The sequence below is a fragment of the Mus musculus genome, chromosome 7 (assembly GCF_000001635.26).
Source record: "Mus musculus strain C57BL/6J chromosome 7, GRCm38.p6 C57BL/6J".
NCBI classification, from domain to species: Eukaryota; Metazoa; Chordata; class Mammalia; order Rodentia; family Muridae; genus Mus; species Mus musculus.
The window spans coordinates 80,856,026-80,880,022 of NC_000073.6; the positions used below are offsets into that span (position 1 = coordinate 80,856,026).

The 23,997-nt window shown below is 47.3% G+C and overlaps 1 protein-coding gene across 10 annotated transcripts; it reads left to right on the forward strand.

The window, feature by feature from the left end:
• The first annotated feature begins 4,711 nt into the window (after positions 1-4,711).
• On the forward strand, positions 4,712-22,650 carry Zscan2 (zinc finger and SCAN domain containing 2). Of its 10 annotated transcripts, none has more exons than XM_006540811.3 (3): positions 4,712-4,736; positions 7,143-7,646; positions 18,911-22,650. In XM_006540811.3, exons 2-3 carry the CDS (start codon positions 7,244-7,246, stop codon positions 20,350-20,352), a joined length of 1,845 nt encoding a protein of 614 aa, XP_006540874.1. In that variant the 5' UTR covers positions 4,712-4,736; positions 7,143-7,243; the 3' UTR covers positions 20,353-22,650. The 10 variants fall into 10 exon arrangements, with proteins under 10 accessions (XP_006540874.1, XP_006540871.1, NP_001369443.1 ...); XM_006540808.4 differs by lacking the exon at positions 4,712-4,736 and adding an exon at positions 4,885-5,052; NM_001382514.1 differs by lacking the exon at positions 4,712-4,736 and adding an exon at positions 4,906-5,309 and having other exon boundaries at positions 7,140-7,646; positions 18,911-20,517.
• The last annotated feature ends 1,347 nt before the right edge of the window (positions 22,651-23,997 follow it).

Consider the following 23,997-nt stretch of genomic DNA (forward strand, 5'->3'; position numbering starts at 1 on the left):
GGTCTTCTGCAAGAGCAGCAGTGCTCTAACCACTGAGCCATCTCTCCAGTCCCCCTCTTCTCTCTATATATATATACATATATATGCACATATTTTTTATTTGCTTTGTTTATGGATAGTATCTTACTGTGTGTAACCCTGGCTGACCTGGGACTCACTATGTAGACCAGTCTGCCTTTGAGCTCACAGAGATCCACATGCCTCTGCCTCCAAAGTGTTGAGATTAGAGGCGTGCACCACCATGGCCAGCCCCTCCCTCTCTCTGTTTTTGACAAGTGAGTTATAGGATCTGAAAGTGTCTTGGATGGGAGTATAATCTGAAAAACTCAATCTGTTAGGATTGCACAAAGGTTTTAGGATATCTCTTCTATTGCCAAAGAGGTTTCTTGTCAGATTCTTAGAACACTGGGGACCAGTGAGTTGGATGTCTCAGCCAGGGATGGGATTCATGGCAAAAGAAGAGATCCAACTCCTGCAAATTGTCCTCTGACTTCTCCATTTGCTTTGTGCCTTGAATGCATGTGTACAAGCATACATGCAAGAAGGTAAATGAATAAGAAATGAAATCAATAGAATATCCCTAGAAATTTATAGGTTTACAGCTGGGAAAGGAGACGAAGCCTTAAGCAAATGAAATTGTGTTGGAAGTCTTGACTTTCAGCTGGTTAGAAACTTGAACCAGAGTCCTTGGTGGATTTCCTTCCTATTACCCATAATTCCCCCTGGCTGCCTAACCTGCCTCAGCCTTTCTGTCCCATGGTGGTCTCAGAGATTAGCTGTGGCAGCAAGCCCCTCCTCAACAGTACCGTTAGGCCCTGAGTTGGTCTCACATGTGACTTATTTTTTGTTTCAACTGGGATGGATGACCTAGGCCAAAGCCAGCGTCCCTGAGCTTGAGTCACAGAATTGTGAAGACTGGCTGTAGGGCACTTCGGTGACGAACTAATTCCAGTTCTTATGGTCAGCAGTTGGTTTGGGATGGGAACAAAAATAAAAGGATTTTTGGACTTCTGGAAAGTTCCAGAGGTGCACTCCACTGACCCATCAAATCCTTCCCTTGTGGAAATTTCCACTGGTGGTGAGGCTGGGCGCACAAAGGGACATTTCTCTGTTGATATAAGGTCACTCCACTGGCAATATTCTTTGGGGTTTCTCTGTATAGCCCTGGCTGTCCTGGAACTCACTCTGTAGATCATGCTGGCCTCGGACTCAGAAATCTGCCTGCCTCTGCCTCCCAAGTGCTGGGATGAAAGGCTTTCGCTGCGGCAATGTTCTTTTAGCTCTCCTCTCCAGGCATACTGATGGCAGGAGCCATGGCGGCAGCTGGCAATTACATCCAGGAACTTAGCGTAGAGTTCCTAGGTTGGCCTGGAGGTGGCACTGTTCGCATGTGGTCAGTTTAGGACTACTGAATTAATCAGTGAGCAGCTATTGATGCTAAGGTTCACTCTTATACCTAGTAACAAACCTCTACATACTTCTTGAGCATCTTTTTTAGTTAAGTATCTCCTTTTTTAAAATTTATTTTTATTATTTTATGTGTATGATTATTTTGCTTGCCTGCATGTGAGAGCACTGTGTGTGTGCCTGGTACCCGCTGAGTTCAAAATGTCCTTGTATGCCCTGAGACTGGAGTTACAGACAAGTACTCTTAACTTTGGAGTCACCTCTCCAGCCCTTCTTTTGTGTTTTGATAAATGAGGTTAATTAGTGAAGAAATGGTGCATTCAAACTGTTACAGTTTCTTCTAGGCTCCACACCATGGTTACCTGGCAACAGCTAGGTATGCCTGACTCACTATAGAAGGGACTGCTTGCCTGTCTTCTCTTACTCTTTTTTTTTTTTTTTTTTTTTTTTTTTTTTTGAGACAGGGTTTCTCTGTATAGCTCTGGCTGTCCTGGAACTCACTTTGTAGACCAGGTTCGCCTCGAACTCAGAAATCCGTTTGCCTCTGCCTTCTGAGTGCTGGGAATAAAGGTGTGCGCCACCACGCGCCCGGCTTCTCTCTTACTCTTTTACTCTCTAACTCTCCTCCCTTTCTGCCCCTTCTCTCCCCATTCCCCTCCCCACATCTCTCCACGGGTTAATGGTCAGCCTCTCTCTCTCTCTCTCTCTCTCTCTCTCTCTCTCTCTGCCTTTCTCTGCCTCTATTACCCCCTAACTCCCCTCCCCATGCCCTAAATGAACTCTAGTTTATACTATACCTCGTCCTGTGCCTGAGCATGGGCCCACAGAGGCACCCCCTCACCTCATCATACCACACCACCTCCAAACATATCCTTGGCCTTTCTTTCTTTTTTATAAAACAGAAAACAAACGTTTTTGGGGGTGATGTGGAAATCCAATTCAGAATCTATAAAAAGACAGGATGAACGAAATTGACTGGATAAAAATTCAGATTTGGGGCTGGAGAGGTGGCTCGGTGATTAAGAGCACACACTTACTCTTGCAGAGGAGCAAAGTTTGACTCTTAGCACTCACGTTGGGCAGTTAATAACCTTCTCTAATTCCAGTTCCAGAGGATCCAATACCTCTGGCCTCTGTGGGCATCCAAATTCAAATGCAAATACCCACACAGAAACACATAATTAAAAATAAAATAAACCGTGATGGAGAGAGAGCTCAGCAGTTAAGAGCACTGACTGCTCTTCCAGAGGTCCTGAGTTCAAGTCCCAGCAACCACATGGTGGCTTACAACCATCTTTAATGGGATCTGATGCCCTCTTCTGGTGTGTCTGAAGACAGCTATAATGTACTTATAAATAAAATATATAAGTCTTTTCTTAAAAAATTAAAAAATAAAATGAACCTTAAAAAAAAAACCAAAACCCAGATGTGGGGCTGAAGAGATGGCTTGGTGGTTAAGAGCATTGGCTGCTCTTTCAGAGGACCCTGGTACAACCTCCCGCACCCACATGGTAGTTCACAACTTTTATAACTCCAGTCAGGAGATCCTACACCCTCAAACCAGTGCACATAAAATAAAATAAAATAAAATAAAATAAAATAAAATAAAAAATTTAAAGCCAAATATCATTTTAAGTCAGAAGAAATGAATTTATTTTGCTGTGTGTATGTTTGTGTGTGTGTGTGCGCGCGTGCGCGCGCGTGCGAGCCAGAGTTACAGGGAGTTGTAAGGCACCCATACGGGTGCTGGGATCTGAACTCGGATCCTTTGAATGAGCAGGAAGTGCTATTTACCAGTAAACTATCTCTCCAACATTCAAATTCTTTCATTTGATAGACTACGAGAAAGCAAACGACAAAATGAGAAAACAACAGTTCCTGGGTCAGCGAGATGGCTCAGTGGGTAAAGGTGCATTTTATCGTAGACCACGGAGGATATTGTTTATCACTTCTCCCTTAGATTTCCTACCTGAGTGTCCAGGTAGTTACTCTCTTGTTTTTATTTAGTATGGATCCCATGGAACCAGGCCCACAAACTGTTGTGAGCTGTAATGTAGGTGTTGGGGTCTTCTGCAAGAGCAGCAAGTGCTCTTAACTCTTACGCGCGCTCAACTGGCCAGGAAGAACGACGCTGCAACAGGATCCTTCTGCACACGTTTATTGGGAGAGCTTGATTGTAGAGGCGAAAAGACCCTGAGCCCAGAACTGGTGCTGCTTACATAGGCCTAGGAGAGGTGTGTCTCACATCTGATTGGTTAACTTGTCTTGGCAAAAGAACCTTCACTGCCTATGTATGTGTAGTGGCCAGCAGTAGCCAACTGCCACTCTGCAACTGCCACTCTGCAACTGCCACTCTGCAACGGCTTCCCACACTTAACCACTGAACCATCTCTCCAGCCCCCAAGTCAAGGGTTTTAACTAGAGCGAGTAAGGGAGTAAAAGTTTGTATGCTCTTTGGGAAGAGAGCAATCCGTACAGAGTAGGAATGGCTGTGTCGGGGACAGAAGTGGGTTTAGATTTATCCTTTATCTGTTATCCTCTCCCTGTCCCTCCATTAAGGCGGGCACTAAAACAAAGTGGCACACTTTTCTTGGAAGCTCATTTCACCCAGTCTTGGGGCTTAAGTGCCCTCAAAGCTGAAAAGTTCACTTGGTGAAGGGGTAGCAGGCACTCCATGCATACTCTTATCTAGAGATACCCTGAAGCCAGTTGAAGCTGAGCCAACTAGTAGACCACTACCATCTATTGCTGTTCTTTACATCCTGTTTTGGGGACCTTGAGATGACCCATCTGGAAGGACCACTATTGTCCTTTGTGTCCTGTTTTAGGGTGCCTGGGTGGTCATTCCCTCCCAGAGCTAACCTCTTGCCTAACTGTAGGGCAGGTTCCAAGGAGCCGACTATAGACTAGGACTTACAAAGCAGAAAGAGCGGGGCGGGGCTTTCGTGAAGACGCAAGAATACCACGTGTGAAAACAAAGGGGAGTGCAACCCCGGAGTGCAAATGCCTGTGCGTAGCTGCAAATTTCCAGGAGAGGTGCGAACTTGGGCCAAGAGGAACTTTGATTGCGCAGATTTCTTCTCTGCTTAGAGTCAGCTTTTGGCTCTCGAGGGCTCATTTGCCACTCAATTCTCAGCTGAAAAAGACTGATACATTCACCCAGCTTTCATTTTTTATAGATAAATACACGCGAGCTTTAGAGAATTGGCACTATCTGTCTCAGGTGAAAGCTTTGGGCAGTACTAGAAGACAGACAGCTAGTCCTGGGTCGTCCTCTGCCTCTGATCCGGAGGCATTACTTACGGCTATCAAACCCTCTGTTCGCTCAGGTACAAACCACCCCCCCCCCCGTCTCTGGGTAAACTACATTTCCCGCAATGCATCGGGTGGAACTTCCCTCCCAACGCCCATCTGGACGCAGTTTTCACCAATAGTGGAGCAGAATTTCAGGAACTGTTGTGGACAGCCAATGAGAGTGGCCATGGGCGGGCCTCTCCCGTCCATTGTTCTCTGTGCCCCTTGGGCTTGAGCTGAGGTGAATCCAGAGGGGCCGGGCCGGGCCGGGCCAGACCGTGGGGTGCTTTTGCGCTCAGAGAGATAGCGGGAACAGGACCTGGTCCCTGGAGAGGCGAGCGGGAGAGGCAGGTCAGGAGCCGCGCGCCCCGCGGGGAACAGCCAGAGAGACAGCGAGTAACGGGCCTGGAGCCAGCTCAGGGCAGTTTGGGGGAGGGGCGTCGGTGTCCGCGCCCGACGGGCTGGACGCGCAGCTCTGCGTCCTGGTTCTTCGGAGCCCTCGAGGCTCCGCTCACACCAGAGCGCTGGGTACGCGCAGCCTAGGAACGCAGGCTTTACACTGGGAAGGGATGCTCGACGACATCCCACCGAGCCGCCTCCTTGACCAGGTGGGGAAACTGAGGTTCTGAGGGGGCGTGTCGGAGCCAGGCTTAGCTAATAAGCTGTCTAGGTTCAGTGTTCCCGGGATGTCCAGGAAGAATTACGATGTATTTGTGTTTCACGTAGTCATTTTGGACAAATTGACATTGGGAGCTTCAGTTTTCTTTCTGTTGTTGCTGTTCTGTTTTAACTTTTGCTATTTTCATGGGGGAGGGCATGTTATCTGATTCTATGGTGTAATGATTTTTTAAAAATAAATATTCATTGCTTTCATAATACTTAAATAGTTTTTAATTCCACTGCTTTGAATATTTTGTAGAGCTACTACTCAGATCTAGGTGTGTGTCCCCCACACCCCCACCCCCCGCAATGATCCCCATGTGTGTTCATTTAAAAAGGAATTGGGCAGGCAGTAATCTCAGCACTCAGGAAGCAGGACAGGCAGGTCAGGAGTTCGAGGCCAGCGTGGGCTACATAATGAGATCTTGCTTCAGAAGCAAAAAAATAAACAGAAATGTCTGTACTGAACATGTAGGAGCGTTCTCGTTATTATTCCCAAACAGTACAGCATACCAACTGTTTACATATTATTTACACTTAAGTATATGTTGTCTAGAGATGATTGAAGGTATTTGGTACACCATTTTATATAGGGGCCTTGAGGAGTCCTGGATTCTGGGATCTGGGAGATTATCTGAGGGCAACCTCCTTTGAAATATAGCACTAATGACTTGTAGTGAAGCTGGGGGCACCTTGACATGCGATCCATTAGTAATCACTATGATGTTCCATATGATAAGGATGAGTGTTATCTATTCATTAAGTGGTCACTGAGGTTGAATGACTAACCTCTTTGTTAGGTCACAGTCTCTGAAGGGAGTCTGAACTGACTTAGGGTAGGATATGTCAGTTCTGTTTCTCTCAGCCCAGATCACTGCATCCCACTACTCTTCCTTTGGTCTTCTGAAAAGAGCAATGCTGTGTATGTGTGTGGTAGTTATTATTATTATTATTATTATTATTATTATTATTATTATTATTGGGTTGCTATATCCCCTTGTTGTCTTTAAATATCTACTAGGTGTTTCTACCCCACTTCAGACCATATTGTTCCCAGATAAAAGACACAGAAACCTGTAGATTCATAATAAGCTTAAAAGCATTAAAGTTGGGCTATTTTGTCTACCTCCCAAGGTATCACTTGCCATGCTCTGCCTGGGCCGCTTCTACTCCATCAGGCCAGCCCCTATAGCCATGGGCTCATGAACTACCTCCCCCATGGCCACTTCCTTCTTTCTTTTTCTCTCTTCATGGTCTCTACCTCAGATCCCAAGCCTGGGAACCTTTGCTCCACCCCCTGCCTTCTGCCCAGTCATCTCTATTGGCTGGGATAAGTTGGGGGGTGGGGCAAGGTTTACAGAGCATCATTTGGTGTATATGAGACCTTCTAGTTGCGTGCAACCAGATCTTGGGGGCCAGTATTTAGCATTTGAATAGTGATATCAGACCAATGTTGTGTGTGTGTGATATTTCTTCTTTTTTGGGGGGGGGGTGGGTGTTTCAAGACAGGGTTTCTCTGTATAGCCCTGGCTGTCCTGGAACTCACTTTGTAGACCAGGCTGGCCTTGAACTCAGAAATCCGCCTGCCTCTGCCTCCCGAGTGCTGGGATTAAAGGTGTGCGCCACCACGATGGGCTGTCATATTCCTTTTGCCATAGAGAGTCACTGCTTTTAGAAGTAAGGCAACAAGCCTCTGTTGGTTTTAAATATGCGGAGGCTGCTATGAGATGGCTGTAGCAGTTTCCTTAGTGATTCTGGTTCTCTGCCTTGTTTCTCAGCAGTGTTTCTTGTTGAGATTGGAGGAAAGACGGCCTTCTCAGAGAGCCTGACTGGAGACAGGTGTTAGGCTTGAAGCCTTCGTGACCATCCAGGAAGTTGGACAATGGCAGCCGAAGTGCCAGCAGTGAGCACTCCCCTCAGCCCTTTGGTTCAGGTACCTCAAGAAGAAGATGAACAGGCAGAGGTCACCACTATGATCCTGGAGGATGACGCGTGGGTGCAGGAAGCAGTGCTGCAGGAGGATGGCCCTGAGTCTGAGCCCTTTCCCCAGAGTGCTGGAAAAGGCAGCCCCCAGGAGGAGGACGCAGCCGAGGGACCCCAGGGTGCTCTTGTCCGATTTCGGGAGCTCTGTCGGCGCTGGCTGAGGCCAGAGGTGCACACTAAGGAGCAGATGCTAACTGTGCTGCCAAGAGAAATTCAGGCCTGGCTGCAAGAACATCGGCCTGAGAGCAGTGAGGAGGCAGTGGCCCTGGTGGAAGACCTGACCCAGACTTTTCGGCACAGTGGTAAGACAGAACCACAGAGGGAGAGGGTGGGAGCCTTCGGAGGTTGGAGTAGTGTCAGGGTTTTGTTGCTGTTGGTGGTGTTGGTGGTTGTGGTGTGTGTGTGTGTGTGTGTGTGTGTGTGTGTGTGTGTGTGTACAGAGAATGGTCTTTGAACAGACTAGGAGATGGCGCTTGTCTCTTATGCTCCCTGCAGCACTCAGCAAGATCCTAGCTCTTTTAGATCCCTCACCAATGTGCAGTGGTAGCTCCAGAATTTCAGTCTGAGGACTCGGAGGGCTATTCTTGGAGCTCCGTTTGCATACGAAACACAGCTTTCACTTGTTTATTCCAGGGATTGGAAAGTTTCCTGAGATGAGAGATAAAGGTCAATGGTAAATAAAATGCCTGCCTAGCACGCACAGGAGGTTATCGGAAGCTATTTTTGTGTTTGTGATTTTTAATTTTCCTTGCTATAGAGAAAAAGTGTTTCTTCCTCCTCCCCCTCCTCTTCTTCCTCCTCTTCCTCCTTCTCTTCTTCCTCCCCCTCCTCTTCTCCTTCTTCTTCTTCTTCTTCTTCTTCTGTCTTCTGTCTTCTGTCTTCTTGATCATGTCTCATTATGTAGCTCTGGCTGGCCTAAACTCACTGTGTAGACCAGGCTGACGTCAAACCCACAGAGATCTGCCTGCCTGCCTCTGCCTCAAGAATAAGACATTCTTCCCTTAAGGGAAACAGAAAATTTCTGTTGTTTTGCAGGTATGAGAACAAAAAAGACCTCCATAACCCACCCTTTGGTTCCTTCAGTTGGTTGTAATCATTCAAATAGTTCCAGCAATTGGAATAAAAGCATGCCACTTTTTTCAAAGTGGTCATTGTATGAAACCATGATAAACAATAAGTAAATTGTCTGGGCTTTCTGTGATATGATGTCATCTTATATCCTTTAAAGAGTAATTGGCCAGGCTAGGAAGGGCACACCTATTATCCTAGCACTTAGAACCCAGGCTAGTATCTACTTCAGTTCTTCCTTTCCCTAGGATAACTTCAGGACCCTAAGATGTGGCTGCTTTGTGTTGATGAAGTACTTCAGGAATACAGAAGGGCATGTAGAGAGGACAGGCCAGACCAGAGAAGGCTTCGTAGAAGACATGGACCATGAGTAGGAGCTTGCAGACTGAAGTAGAAATTGGAAAGTCACAGGGCGAGGAGACAGCTGTGACTGCTGAGAGGAGCTGTAGGTAGCCAAGGCTCTGAAGTGGGGGAGCAGCAGAGGAAGGAGGTTTCTTCAGATTCAGAGCCGGTGAGGCAGGCTTGTGTTTTCAGGAAGTGGTGGGAGTTTGGGGGGAGGGAGGATGGAGGTTTGAATGAAACGCCATTGGCCTCAGCAGGCTCTTGATCTAGGGCCTGTGGGGCAGGAGAGGAAGCTGAGCTTGGCAACAGGATGTAGGTTTGATTAGGGGAGAGAGGCTAGAGGTTGGGGAGCAGTCAGGAAGCAGCCTGGCCATGGTGTGTGCAGGGACAAGAGTCTGGCCGTGGGACGATGGGACGTGAGAGAAAGAACAGCGTCGTGGGAGTGCTTTCACCAAGCCCTCAGTCTGCCGGAAGATGAGTGGACTATTGTCCTTAGAGGAAGAGTGACCCACTCTAAGATCACGCAGCCAGTATGAGGCAAAGCCAAGACTCTTGTCCTTAAGCATGCCATTGCAGGAGGGGTCCTAATGATTTCTAGCAAGGTGCTGGAAGGAGGAGATCCCAGCAGGGATTGGGGCAGAGCCTCTGTACTGTCCACTCTGGAGGACTTAGTCGATTAGAGAGGGAGATCATGAGGAGGGGGTAGTTCAGGGCAGAAGGTGTGACTGCAGCCAAGGACTGAGAGATATGGAGAAGTCTGTCCTCAGAAGAAAGGTCTGGGCTTAGGGGACTGACTGAAACTAGCCCCTCGCTGGGCACCTTATATGGCACCCACACCAAGAATCTTGTGAGATGAGTGGGACCGTCACTGGGCAGAGGAAGCGCAACAGCTTCACACAGCTGTCATTCGGTAGAGCCAGGATTCAAACTCGGGTCTGTTTGCTTCAGCCTGAGTTTATAGGCAGGACGTTTTATTTGAAGTGAAGTATTTTACTTTCTTTGACTTTGACAGATAACTTCCTTAGGGGTGTGCTTGAGATCAAGCCTAGGAAGTGGGTCATGTGAGGAAGGGCTGTGTCACTGAGCCTCACCTACAGCCCAGGAACTTAATTAACCTACCTTTGAATTGGGAGCGTGTCTCTTCCCAGCTGGCCTAAAGCTGGTATAGTCAAGGATAAACTTGAACTTAAAAATATTTCTTTTACTTAGTTTTATGTGTGTGGGTATTTTGCCTGCATGCATGTATGTGCACTGTGCATGTGCCTGGTGCCCTCAGAAGGAGGCATCAGATCTCCCAGAACTGTATTTATGGACCACACTCTGAGCTGACAAGGAGGTGCTGGGAATCGAACCTTGGTCCTCTGGGAGAGCAGCCAGTGTGCCGAGCTGCTAAGCCATTTACAGCCCCACCTTGAACTTTTGATGGGCCCACTTCACCGGATAGGATTGTAGATGTGTGCTGGCGTTCCTAGTTCTTGTGGTGCAGAGGCACCAAACCCAGGGCTGCTTGCCTCTTTGACAAGCAGGGTACCAACCTAACTACATCTTTAGTCAGTTTGTTTTGAGACACATTGTATCCTAAATTGGCCTGGGTCTTCTGGTAATCCTCCTGTTTCAGCCCCCTGAAGTCTGGGACTATGTGATATGCTACCATATTTGACTTGATTTTATACTTTGTACAAAGAAGAAGAGGGGAAAGAAACTCTGTCATCCCGTTTCAGATCTCCCTTGCCTGCTGATGGCTGAGGCGAGTTTATGATGACCTTCAGGGTTTCCAAGTCACCCCAGAGGCTTGGGCTGAGGTGTGTTTGGTGATTGTTACCTTAGGGCAGTGCCAGGTCAGTGCTGTGGCTCAGCAGGGGTCTGAGGTGACCACAGCCCTCACCACAGCCTTGCAGTGCCTTCCTTTCTCATTGGTCATCTGAGTTGGTGGTGGGTTCTCCCTAGAGGAATCAGGAGGCTACCCTGTGACTTCTGCCTCTAAGATTATCTCTGCTGGCCTCTGTTTGATAACACGTTGTGCCCTTCTTCCTCATAGCTGCTCACAGGAATCTATATTTTCCTTCATTCCTTCTTAAACATCGATTACCTGAGAGCAGCCGGCCTCTATTCTGATTGTTAAGATAAAGGCCTTAGGGTTTGTTTACACAGGAAAGGGCATTTCAAGGCCTGGTGAGTCATTGGGTAATATTTGACTGAGAGGCACCTCTGGGTGTATGCACTTAGTGTTCTGTGACTCCAAGTAAAACCATCCCTCCCGTATAGTTACGTGTAAAGTTGAGCTCTATTTGTCCATGAGTCCCGCAGTTGTTTTAGCTCCATTTCAAGCCCTGAATCAGGCTTTGGGATTTCCTGACTGAATTTTTGCAGTAGTCTCTGAACTAATCTTGTAGTCTCTTTGCCAGTCATCAGACTCCTTCACATCGCCCAGAGCAGTCCACCTGCAGCCTCCACAGGCTTCTCCCTCCTTCTCCCACAGGACACTTGCTCGCTCTCTCTCTCTCCCTCGCTCTCTCTCTCTCTCTCTCTGTTTTTGTTATTTTCTGGCTTTTTGTTTTGAGATGAGGCCTCATTGTTGTGTCTAGACGAGGCTGGTCTTTTTGTTTTGTTTTGGGTTTTTGTTTGTTTGGTTGGTTGGTTTGGGGTTGTTTTTTTTTTGTTTTTGTTTTTGTTTTCCCTAAACAGGGTTACTTTGTATAGCCCTGGCTGTCCTGGAACTCACTCTGTAGATCAGGCTGGCCTCGAACTCATCATCTTCCTGCCTTAGTCTTTTGACTCAATCTTGTTTTTCTATTTATATACTCTTATATCTTTTAGGAACTTAACAAAAGTCCCAAAGGCCAGGGACCTAATCCACTCCTCCTAATCCTTTCTCAGTTCCTGCTAACAGTGAGCACTCAGTGAGTATTGTTGGGATAAATGAAGGACACTTTTGCATCTACAGGTCGAGAGACCTCTACTTGGGATTTCCTGACTGAATTGTTGCAGTGGTCTCTGAAGACAAGGTTGGAGTTGAAAATCTGGGTTACAGAGAATTCCCTTTGGTGCAGAGGACAGGGAAACCGCTCAAGCTGATGATGAGCTGGGTCTGAGCGATGGAGAATGAGACTGGGAGACTGAATAGTCAAAGCTCAGAATAAAAGATGGAGGAGTTGGCTCAGCAGCTAAGAATACGTACTGCCCATGCAGAGGGCCCAGGTATGGTTTCTAGCACCCAGACAACAACTTAAAACCATCTGTGGCTCCAGTTCCAGGGGGTCTGATGCCCTCTTTTAACCTTCTGGGAAACAGGCATGCATGTGGTGCACGTGCGGGCAAATGCCCATAAAATAACATCTCAGGATGACATCACTGCTCCTGGGAGACAGCCTCTCAGTGACTTAGGGTTTGTATGAGATTCACCAGTGTCCTTGTTTGATGGCTGTTTTCAGTCCATGACAGACCTGTTAAAAGACCACTTATACAAAGCAATAGCTAACTTCTGTAATGGTTACAGATTATTACTGAGGTAAAAAACAGAATGCTTGTGGGTTTGTTTGTTGTCTGTCTGGTTTTTCCCCCCATAAATGCTTTGGGGAATGAGATTCAGGTTTTCTAGAAAAGTCCTGTATTTACAGTTATGAGCCCTGGCTGTTCTCCCAGAGGACCTAGGTTTAGTTTCCAGCACCTACATGGCAGTTCACAGCTGTAATTCCACTTCCAGGGGATCTGACACTCTCACATGGACATACATGCACCTCACATGTACTCACACACACATACAAAACACCAATGCACATGAAATGCAAATAAATTTTTAAAAATTATTTGTCTTTTGGATGGAGAGAGTGGTTAAAAGTACTTAATTGCTTTTATTGAAGACCTAGACTTGGTTCCCAGCACCCACATCAAGGTAGCTCACAACTGCTTATAACTCCAATTCTAGTGATGGGGTGTAGTGGCACACGTCTGAAATCTTAGCATTCAGGAAGTGGAGCAGGACAGTTGTAAGTTAGAGACCAGCCTGAACTCCATAAGAAGTTACGGTCCCTAGTGGGAGGAAACTCAATGGCTGTGCATTTGCCTGGCACACTTGAGCAAATCCTAACACCTGGCCCTCTCCCAAATTGTCCAAATATTTTCCATTCCAATAGTTGGCAGTTAAACTATCCAGTGTGCTTCATACCTGAAGTTAGATGTCATTTCTCATGGCCCTAATATTTAAGTTCCAATAATTCTTGGTATAAAATGGGAACAGGTTGCCTCTGTACTGACCTTTAGGGAAGTGAACCCAGGCTCCAGGCAACCCCAGGCCAGTGAAGTAGCTTCATCAGGGTGGACGTGAACCCTCTCTCTCTCTTTTTTTGTTTGTTTTCTTGAGAAAAGGTTTCTTTGTGTAACAGCCCCGGCTGTCTTAGAACTTGCTTTGTAGACCAAGCTGGCCTGGAACTCAAGAGATTCACCTGCCTCTGCCTCCTGAGTACTGGGCTTAAAGGCATATATCATCAGGCCTGGCTTGAGCTAACCCTCCTTGATAGATACATTGACCACATGGAATTCCATCATCCCAATGCATGGTAGATATCAAAGGGAAGGAAAGGGGAATTATTAGTCTCAAAATTGATAAATTCCTGATAATAGTCACACCTGGTAGCACACACCTATAATCTCTGTGCTGCTGAGGTTGAGGCAGGAGGATCATGAATTCAAGGTCAGAGTGGGCTACATAGTGAGTTCCAGGCAAAGTCTTCAACCATTACTACAGGGTTTGTCCCCCTGGACCAGCAGCATCAGAATTGTTAAAAATGTGAATCCCACTCCAGAGCCAATGAGTGAGAAACTTTAAGGGTGGGATCAGCTCTTTAGGGTCTTACAAGCCTTATAGGTGATCTTAGCTTAAGCTCTAGTCTCCTAACCACTACACCAGGTCTCTGGTTTTTAAAGTTGGCAGGTGTTGAAATTACCTGGGGACCTAGAGTCCATGCCAGGGGTGCTTGCTAGAGACTGGACCCACTGATTTCCATACGCTAAGCATATGCTCTATTGAATGACACCGTAGTCCCCATGCAAAGGTTTTTGGAGGCTCCATAGGTAGTTCTGTAATGCAGTTGTGTGGCAATGTAGCTTTTTTACTCAAAGGATGGTCCTTGGAACACAATATCAGCAGGAAGCTGAGGAGAAATACACACTATTAATCTTACCCCAGGCCCACTGAAGCAAAATACACATTTAATTAGATCTCTGGGTGGCTCTTCTGCACCTTGAAGAATGAGAAGCCTATGCTGGGTTAGAGAGGAACAGGGGTGTTACATTCATACCTGTTCTTGTCCCACAGATGAGCCAAAGAATCACAGCTTCACCCTCACTCACCACACTTCACATATTCCATAGTGCGCATGTGGAAAGCTTTCGGGAGCTGTTTCTCTTTCTACTATGTGGGTGGGTTCTGGGAAACAAAATTTGGTCATCAGGTTTGGTAGAAGGCCTCTACCTGCTGAGTCATCTTAGTGTTCTTCTTCCTTCTTTAAGGAGAGGGTTGTGTGTAGCTGAGGTCTTGAAATTCTATGTCTATAGCCAAGGATAACCTTGGGTTCCTGATCTTTTGCCTCCCTCTTGAGTGCTGGTCTTTCAGGCATGAGCCACCGTGCCAGGTTGATAGGGTTCTAGAGATTAAACCCAGAGCTTTGTGCATACTAGGTAAGCATTCTACCCCACTATGCTACCTGGCCAGATCATATTCATTATTTATTTATTTATTTATTTCATGTATGTTGTATACTGTCACTGAAGAGGGCATTGGATCCCCATTGCAGATGGTTGCGAGCCACCATGTAGTTGCTGGGAATTGAACTCTGAACCTCTAGAAGAGCAGTCAGCCCTCCTAACTGCTGAGCCATCTCTCCCGCCCTCATATTCATTTTGTTAACATGAGAGGTAGCACTGTTGGACAGGTAGACTGTGTTAAAACTCCACTTTTTATGTTTAAAGAGGTGGGTCAGCTGTTAAGAGGGCCTGAATTTGGTTCAGCACCACTATCAGGTGGCTCCCAAATGTCTGTGCCTCCGATTCCAAGAGAATCCTGAGCCTCCAGGCTTCTAGGGTACCTGCACTCACATTCCCACACAATATACATAATTAAAAATTATAAAATTATAACAAGATAAAAAACTTCAGGTCTTAGCTTGAAATCAAAAGCACATTCATTCAGTCAAATCTTTGAATATATACCACATAGAGCTCTTAAGCAGAACTCACCCTACACTGTAAAATGGACAGTAGTCATGAAACTGATAACTGAATTCATTGCTGTTTTCCAGCAGCTGGGACTGAGGCAGAGCATCAATCGCTCCTGGTCGCTGCAGCCCATGTAGGTTCCTTCCACCTTGCCTGGATGGCTTTGAGTGGTGGGCGGGCTCCTGTGAGAATGGAGAGGACCTGGTGTGGGCATCAGACCAGTATCCTGATCACTGTTTTAGCCCAGTGGCTGGAACCACAGTGTTGAGACACAGTTGTGTGTCATAGACAATTGGCAGGACTGAGCCAACTCAAGCTTCTGTCTATAAGTAAACTATAGTAACCATCCCTGACTACAGGTGATTACATCTAAGACACACTCCACTCTAAACACCCTCCGTGTAGCACTTCCCACATACATTCACAACCATGATAATGTTTAATTTATAAATTATACATTATAATAACTATAAGAGATTGACAGTAAAGGCTACAGTAGAAAAATTATAACAATATGTTATACTGCAAACTTATTTAACCTGGCAAATACCTTTATTCCAACACTGGGGAGGCAGAGGCAGGCAGACCTCTGTGAGTTCAAGGCCACCCTGGTCTACATAATGAGTTCCAGGATAGCCAGGGCTATGTAGAAAAAAAAAATTAGAATCTGTGAGTTCTGGAATTTTTTTTGTTATTTTGTTTTTTTTTTTTGTTTTTTTGTTTTTTCGAGACAGGGTTTCTCTGTATAGCCCTGGCTGTCCTGGAGCTCACTTTGTAGACCAGGCTGGCCTCGAACTCAGAAATTTGCCTGCCTCTGCCTCCTGAGTGCTGGGATTAAAGGCGTGTGCCACCACGCCCGGCTGAGTTCTGGAACTTTTATGTACTGTTTTTTGCACTTTAGTTGACTCAGGGTAACTGAAACTTTAGGAACGGAAGCAGGAGATAGGGGGGACTATTCCAAAGCACATTGGTTTATCTTCATCTTTAACATCAGTTTCCTTCGCTCATCCTGAAATGCTTTTTGTTGTAGGAGAGAAAGGGCCCACAGCTAGGCTGGAAATGCACAGGTCCTCAGGAGAGCCATAGGACCATGCTGTACACCTGAGCCTAAAGAATGTGTTAAGGGGGTGGCTGGCGAGATGGCTCAGTGGGTAAGAGCACTGACTGCTCTTCAACCACATGATGGCTCACAACCACCCATAATGGCATCTGACACCCTCTTCTGGTGCGTCTGAAGACAGCTACAGTGTACCTATTTATAATAATAAATAAATCTTTGGGCTGGAGCAAACAGGGACTGAGCAAGCAGGGCCAACCGGAGTGAACGGGACTGACCAGGAGCAAGCAGAGGTCCTAAAATTCAATTCCCAACAACCACATGAAGGCTCACACCGCATGAAGCTCACAACCATCTGTACATAAGTAAATTAATTAATAACTGTTAGCTCTTAAGTGTAACAGTTCAACTGCTGAGTGGACAGTTTTTGGATAGTTTTGAGAAAAACTAAAATTGAGGCCAGATATTGTGGCATACTCCCTTAATCCCAACACTCCAGAGACAGAGGCACATAGATCTCTGAGTTCAGGTCCAGACTGGTCTCCATCGAGTTCCGGGACAGCCTGGTCTACAGAGTGAGTTCCAGGACAGCCAGGGCTACACAGAGAAATCCTGCTCCGTTAATTATTAATGTGACTATATATGTATCTATGTATACATACACACATATACTTATATGCACATATATTTATATGTAGGAAAATAATGTCAGCACAGTTTATCTTTAACCAGCCAGTTCCCCAACGACACCAAGAGACTATGATCTACTGACTTTTTTTTCTTTTTTTCCTTTCTCTTTCTCTCTTTCCTTTTTTTTTTTGTTTGTTTTTGTTTTTTTTTTTTTGTTTTTTTGAGTCAGGGTTTCTCTGTGTAGCCCTGACTGTCCTGGAACTCACTTTGTAGACCAGGCTGGCCTCGAACTCAGAAATCCACCTGCCTCTGCCTCCCAAGTGCTGGGATTAAAGGCGTGCGCCACCACTGCCCGGCCTATGCACAGCTTAAAAGCACAGTATTGAGCAGCCATTCCTATAAGGTAGTCTGGATGTCTTCCTGCCAAAGTCCCCACAACCCTTGCATTTGGGCGTTCTCGCTCCAGCAGAGCCCTTGGTACCTCTTGGACCCCTCCTGTGGTTGGTCTTCTACTTCCTCTTTCCTTCCCCTCCCCTAGCTGGGATCAGGACTCTCCCTCCACCCAGCACTGCTGGCCAGCGTTTATTGACAAGGCAGAGAACTAATGCTGAGCACTGTTTATACAAACAGGAGGCCGGAGTTTCCCAACACAAGCATTACAATGCTGCCCTGTCCCCATTGAAATGAAGTAGTGAGGTAGAAAAACCAGCATTTGGATAACAAGCGTAAACTTTACACAGTGTACAAAATCATGCTGTCAGGATTGCTCAGAAAAACAAAAACAAAACGACAATAACAACAAAGGGCAGGCATGTGTATGTAAATACAATTCCAGCCCTGAGGAAGGAGCCCTGGGGCTTGCTGGCCAGCCAGCCTAGCCTAGTTGGACAGACCTAGGCCAATGAGAAATGGGATCTCAAATGGTGCCTAAGGAAGAGCTGCACCAGTTTGCTTGCCCTCTTGATTCCACATCACACAATGTTCTTGGTCTGAACTCTTGGCTCTGTGATTCTAATCAAGCAAGGTAGAAAGGGCTGCAGAAATGACTAGGGGGTTAAGAGCACTTTCTGTTCTTCCCAGAGGACTCAAGTTGAGTACCCATGACCACCTGTAAGTTCAACTCCAGTGGATCCGATGCCCTCTTCAGGCCACTGAGGGCATCTACACAAGTGTGATATACACACAGCAGAGTAAAAATAGACACATTTTTATATACCCCTGAATATCAGGAACAGAGACTAAGAGGCTCACAAGGTTGGGTTTGCTTGGTGTTGAGGTCAGGAAGAAAACGCCCTCTGCAGGCTCATAGCAGGCAACATGTGGCATAAACAGCATTGTAGACTGCTTCCTGGCAACATCCATGTTCCTGACAGTCATTAGTTCCTAAGGTATGTATTTCTTTGGGTGTACGTAGTGTCTGTAGGCCATTACAGCAGCACATGGTTCAGTAAACAGTCTCACAGGGCACAGTGTAGTCCAGGTTTGTGGTTGTTCCTCATCAAGCTTCATACTCATTTTATGTGTATGGCTGTTTTGTCTGTATGAGTATCTGTACCAAGTGTGTGCCTACTGCCACAGAGGCCAGCATAGGTATCATCTGAGTTTCAGGAAGTTAGGAGCCACTGTGTGGGTGCTGGGAATCGAAAATTTAAAAGAAAACCCCATAACATCTGTGCCCCACACACATGTCTTACCCACAGAAGCGTAAGAGGGTATCATGTTCCCAGCACTGGAGATACAGTTGCTAGTCACCATGGGATTGCTGGGAATTGAACCACAGACCATTGAAAGAGCAGCCAGTGTTCTTAACCACTGAACCATCCAGCCCAATATCCATCTTTTTTTTTTTTTTTTTTGAGACAGGACCTCAGTGGCTTGGAGCTTGCCATGTGGGATAGTCTGGCTGGCCAGTAACTCCTAGGGATCTGCCCGTCTCTCCTTCCTCAGCACTGACCTTACAAGCACACACCTCCACAGCTAGGTTTTATGTGGGTTCTGGGAGTCAAGGCCAGGTCCTGGTGCTGCCAAGGAAGTACATTACCAACTAAGCCATCTCCCAGTCCTCTTCATTTTCATTTAAAGATGTGTGTGTGTGTGTGTGTGTGTGTGTGTGTGTGAGAGAGAGAGAGAGAGAGAGAGAGAGCGCACATGTGTGGAGAGCAGAGGACAACTTGCTGGAGCTGGTTCTCTCAGGCTATCAGGCTTGGTGGCAAGCACCCCCCATCCATGCTTTATCTTTGTTTTTCTTCCTTTCAGATTTTGAGATACAGAGCGAGAATGGGGAGAACTCAAATGAAGACATGTTTGAGGGTGTGGAGTCACATGGGATGTTCTTGAACATCTCTGGAGGGGAAGGTGGTCAGCAGTCTGATGGGGACAGTGACTTTGAGAGAGACTGTGGCTCTGGAGGCGCCCAGGGACATGCCCCGGGTGAGGACCCCAGGGTCGTGCCATCGGAAGGAAGGGAAGTTGGCCAGCTAATAGGCCTTCAGGGCACCTACCTGGGTGAGAAGCCGTATGAATGTCCCCAGTGTGGGAAAACTTTTAGCCGGAAATCCCACCTTATCACCCATGAGCGGACCCACACAGGAGAAAAATACTACAAATGTGATGAATGTGGGAAGAGCTTTAGTGACGGCTCGAACTTTAGTAGACACCAAACGACTCACACTGGAGAGAAGCCCTACAAATGCAGGGACTGCGGGAAGAGCTTTAGCCGGAGTGCGAACCTTATCACGCACCAGAGGATCCACACCGGCGAGAAGCCTTTCCAGTGTGCCGAGTGTGGCAAGAGTTTCAGCAGGAGCCCCAACCTCATCGCCCATCAGCGCACGCACACAGGGGAAAAGCCGTACTCGTGCCCCGAGTGTGGCAAGAGCTTTGGCAACCGGTCCAGCCTTAATACTCACCAGGGCATTCACACCGGAGAAAAACCCTACGCGTGCAAGGAATGCGGCGAAAGCTTCAGTTACAACTCCAACCTGATCCGACACCAGAGAATCCACACGGGAGAGAAACCATACAAATGCACCGAGTGCGGCCAGAAGTTCAGCCAGAGCTCCGCGCTCATTACGCACCGGAGAACGCACACCGGGGAGAAGCCCTATCAGTGCGGCGAGTGCGGCAAGAACTTCAGCCGCAGCTCCAACCTGGCCACTCACCGGCGCACCCACCTGGTGGAGAAGCCGTACAAGTGCGGGCTGTGCGGCAAGAGCTTCAGCCAGAGCTCCAGCCTGATCGCGCACCAGGGCACGCACACCGGCGAGAAGCCCTACGAGTGCCTCACGTGCGGCGAGAGCTTCAGCTGGAGCTCCAACCTCATCAAGCACCAGCGGACGCACACCGGCGAGAAGCCCTACAGATGCGGCGACTGTGGGAAGGGCTTCAGCCAGCGCTCGCAGCTCGTGGTGCACCAGCGGACGCACACCGGCGAGAAGCCCTACAAGTGCCTCATGTGTGGCAAGAGCTTCAGCCGGGGCTCCATTCTGGTGATGCACCAGCGAGCGCACTTGGGAGACAAGCCTTACAGGTGCCCGGAGTGCGGGAAGGGCTTCAGCTGGAACTCCGTTCTCATCATCCACCAGCGCATCCACACGGGAGAGAAGCCCTACAGATGCCCGGAGTGCGGCAAAGGCTTCAGCAACAGCTCCAACTTCATCACACACCAGAGGACGCACCTGAAAGAGAAGCTTTACTGAAGTGGCAGAAAAGAGAAGGAAGTGCTGAGCTGACTCTGCAGGGAGAACTCCCACAGTGTCCCTCCCCACAACCCTCCCCCCACAACCCCCCTCCCCCCCGCCCGTGTTGTCCCTTTAAAAGAACCACTTTTCCTAAATACTCTTTGTGAGTTTTTGCCAGAGCCATACCCTGTTTGTCGTCATTTCTAGGGCTCCGTTATCTTGTACAGTTCAAGAACGAAGTGTAGGAGTGCAAGGTTGGAAGTCGGGGCTTGTCTATTACATTTTCTATATACGATTTGATTGCCCCACTCCCTTTAAATTCCTCTGTGCTCCTGTCCTCTTGAAATGGGGAAATACTTCTCCATGTGTGATGACAGACAGTTTGGGCTGCAGCCTAGGTTGAACCCTCCAAGAAATACTGAACATTATTTGTGTGGCCCTGACTGTTTTGCTGCCATGCTGTCCCCAGCTGCTAGCATCCCAGGCTTCTCTCCCCGTGCCAGACTCCATCTTGCTAGCTTTTGTATCAGGTCAGGATGATAGATCTCCAGTCGGAGTCATCTGTAGGAAGTCGGAGCCCTTCAGAACACAGTCTGAGGAAGTATGGCCTGAGACTGATGTCCCGCTGTCTCTTCCATTGGTTAGAGGGACAGTGACTGCCAGGAAGAGTGTCAGCTTAGATGTGTGTGCCTGTGTGTGGAGCACACTTGGACACACACAGTTTTATGTTTGGAACTCGAGGCCTCTGACCTCCAGCAGTCCCATCAGAGTGAAACCGTCGTGCGTGCTGTGCACTGTGTACACAATCACTCTTGTACTTGTTTGTTCCCTGCATAAGTACCTGCAAACACCCAACACACACACACAGAGTGTATGTATCACATAGAACGCAGGCTGGCCTTGAACTTATGATGTAGCTGAGGATGACCTTGAACTTCTGATCCTCCTGCCTCCACCTTCTGAGTGCTGAGATTACCAGGAAGTGCCAACGTGGCGGGTTTATGTTGGGCTTCAAATCAAACCTTTGTGCATGCCAGGGCATCACACTACTGAGCCATATCCTCAGTCCCATACATCTTTCAGTGTGTGTGTGTGTGTGTTGGTGTATGTGTGTGGTGTGTTGGTGTGTGTGTGTGTTGGTGTGTGTGTTGGGGTGTGTGCAGGTACTTATGGAGCCAGTGATTAACCTCCAGTGTCATTCCTAAGGCACTGTTCACCTGGGAGTTTTTTTGAGACAGAGTCTCTCATTGAACCTGGGACTGTGCTCAGGCTCGGCTCCTGGCTAGACAGCCCCAGGAACTGCCTCTCCTGTGCGAGGGTTCCAAGCATGTACCTCCACACATGCCATTGAGCATAGGTGCTGGACTGATCTGAGAGCCTCAAACATTTGCAGTGTGTACTTGACCGATTGAGCTATCTCATATATTTTTAACTTTATGTGTGTGGATCTAGCTTACTGCCCTGCAGTTTTGTATACCAAGGGTGCTCTTTTTAAGGACGTGTCAATTTTGAGGGTATTAGAAATCTCATTGTGGGGCTGATGAAATGGCTCAGCGGTTAAGAGCACTTACTGCTCTTCCAGAGCATCACGTTTCAGTTCCAGCACCTGCATGACAGCTCCCAGCCATGTGAACCTTCAATTCTAGGAATCTGATGACCTTCTGGCTCTCATTGGTACTCTCTGCACACGGTGCAGATACATATATGGCAGCCAAAACACACACACACACACACACACAAATCCTTCAAAATAGGAAGGAAGGAAGGAAGGAAGGAAGGAAGGAAGGAAGGAAGGAATTCCCTAGTGAGGTTTAGTCTTGAATCAGGAGTTTGCTCTGCAGAACCAGATGTAATCTTAGTTACTACCAACCAGGGCTTTATCCTTAGGATCCCAAGGCGTGAAAGGTAAAGAGAGGAAAGCTGACTGGAGAAGTGGTGTTACTGTTATAAGGAGAGGGGAGTAGACGCAGAATCTGAGAAGTGTGAAGCTATCACCTGATATTTAGGAGGTTTATGCTTGGAGGGGGCTTTTCTTTTCTTTTCTTTTCTTTTCTTTTCTTTTTTTCTTTGTTTTTTTGTTTTTCGAGACAGGGTTTCTCTGTGTGGCCCTGACTGTCCTGGAACTCACTTTGTAGACTAGGCTGGACTCGAACTCAGAAATCTGCCTGCCTCTGCCTCCCAAGTGCTGGGATTAAAGGCGTGAGTCACCACGCCTGGCTGGAGGGGGCTTTTTAAAAAGGGCGTTGACTATTGCCAAGTGGAGCCCCATTCTTTTCCTGACTGTGCCTTTAAAAAAAAATCGGGTTGAGCTATCTAGTTCCGACTAGCCTATTTCTTTTTTTTTTTTTTTAAAGGATTTATTTATTTACTTTACATGTATACTTTATATGAGTGCACTGTCACTATCTTCAGACACACCAGAAGAGGGCATCCGATCTCATTACAGATGGTTGTGAGCCACCATGTGGTTGCTGGGATTTGAACTCAGGACCTCCAGAAAAGCAGTCAGTGCTCTTAACCACTGAGCCATCTCTCTAGCTCCCAGACTAGCCTATTTCTAAACCTCCTATCTCAGCCTCTTGAGTGCTGGGATTACATACATGCTTGGGTTTCCATGGCCAGCTCCTGAGTCTTATCCTCTAATGTGTATTAAAAACTTGAACTTGGCCAGGTATAGTGGTGTGTGCCTTTAGTGTCAGCACTCAGGAGCCTGGAGCAGGCAGAGCTCCATGAGTTCAATACCATAGAGAACTCACATAGTGAGTTCTAGGATAGCCAGGGTTACATAGTGAGACCCAGGGGAAAAATATAACCTAACCACGACTATTAGCAAACCTTTCCCTCACTTCCATATCCTATCCACCTCCCACTGCAGGCCGGAAATAACCTAAGACTTTCAGGAAGGAAAAATTAGTTGTTTCAAAGACCTGGGCTGTGGTGGCACACACCTAATCCTAGCACTTGGGAGGCAGAGGCAGGTGGATTTCTGAGTTTGAGCCCAGACTGGTCTACAAAGTGAGCTCCAGGACAGCCAGGGCTAAATAGGAAAACCTTATCTAGAAAAAACAAAGCAGAAAGAAATGGAGGACAGATAGACGGACTGACATATTATTGGGTTAGATTCTTATCACTGCTGTTTGTGAACCATCCATCATGCTTGTCACCCAAGCCAGGTGTGGTGCCTCATGCTTGTCAACCCAACACTTGGGAAGCAGAGGTAGGAAGATCACAAGTTTGAGGCCAGTGTGACCTGTAAGTCCAGGCCAGCTTTCGGCACCTGTCTTGGCATGGCACATCTGGCTAAGAAATGAGAGAACACTGCGAATCATCTCTAGTCAGACTCAGTTAATGTAGACAGCAGGGAAGTTCTTGGCAGTGATGGTGGACTGTGGAGCCAGCTAGGTGGTTAGGCTGGTCATTGATTCTATCCCTTGGCTTATTTAATAAAGGATGCAGTGTCATTGCTGTGCTCAATGTTAGGAAACTATAAAGTCCTATTAGGTGCCAGATAACAGAGACTTGGGTGCACCCCGGAAGGTGCAGGAGCTCCTGTCAGAAAGGCAGCATAGCTAGAATAGTTTCTCAGCTGACATTAAGTCTCCCGTGTAGCCCACACTGGTCTTAAGCAAAGGGACAGAACGTACCGTGCCAAGCCTTCTGCCT

Coding starts and splice junctions, on each gene's coding strand:
- Zscan2 (XM_006540811.3), top strand. CDS start 7,244: ATGGCAGCCGAAGTGCCAGCAGTGAGCACTCCCCTCAGCCCTTTGGTT. Junction 7,647..18,910: donor CCAGACTTTTCGGCACAGTG/GTAAGACAGAAC, acceptor TCTTCCTTTCAG/ATTTTGAGATACAGAGCGAG.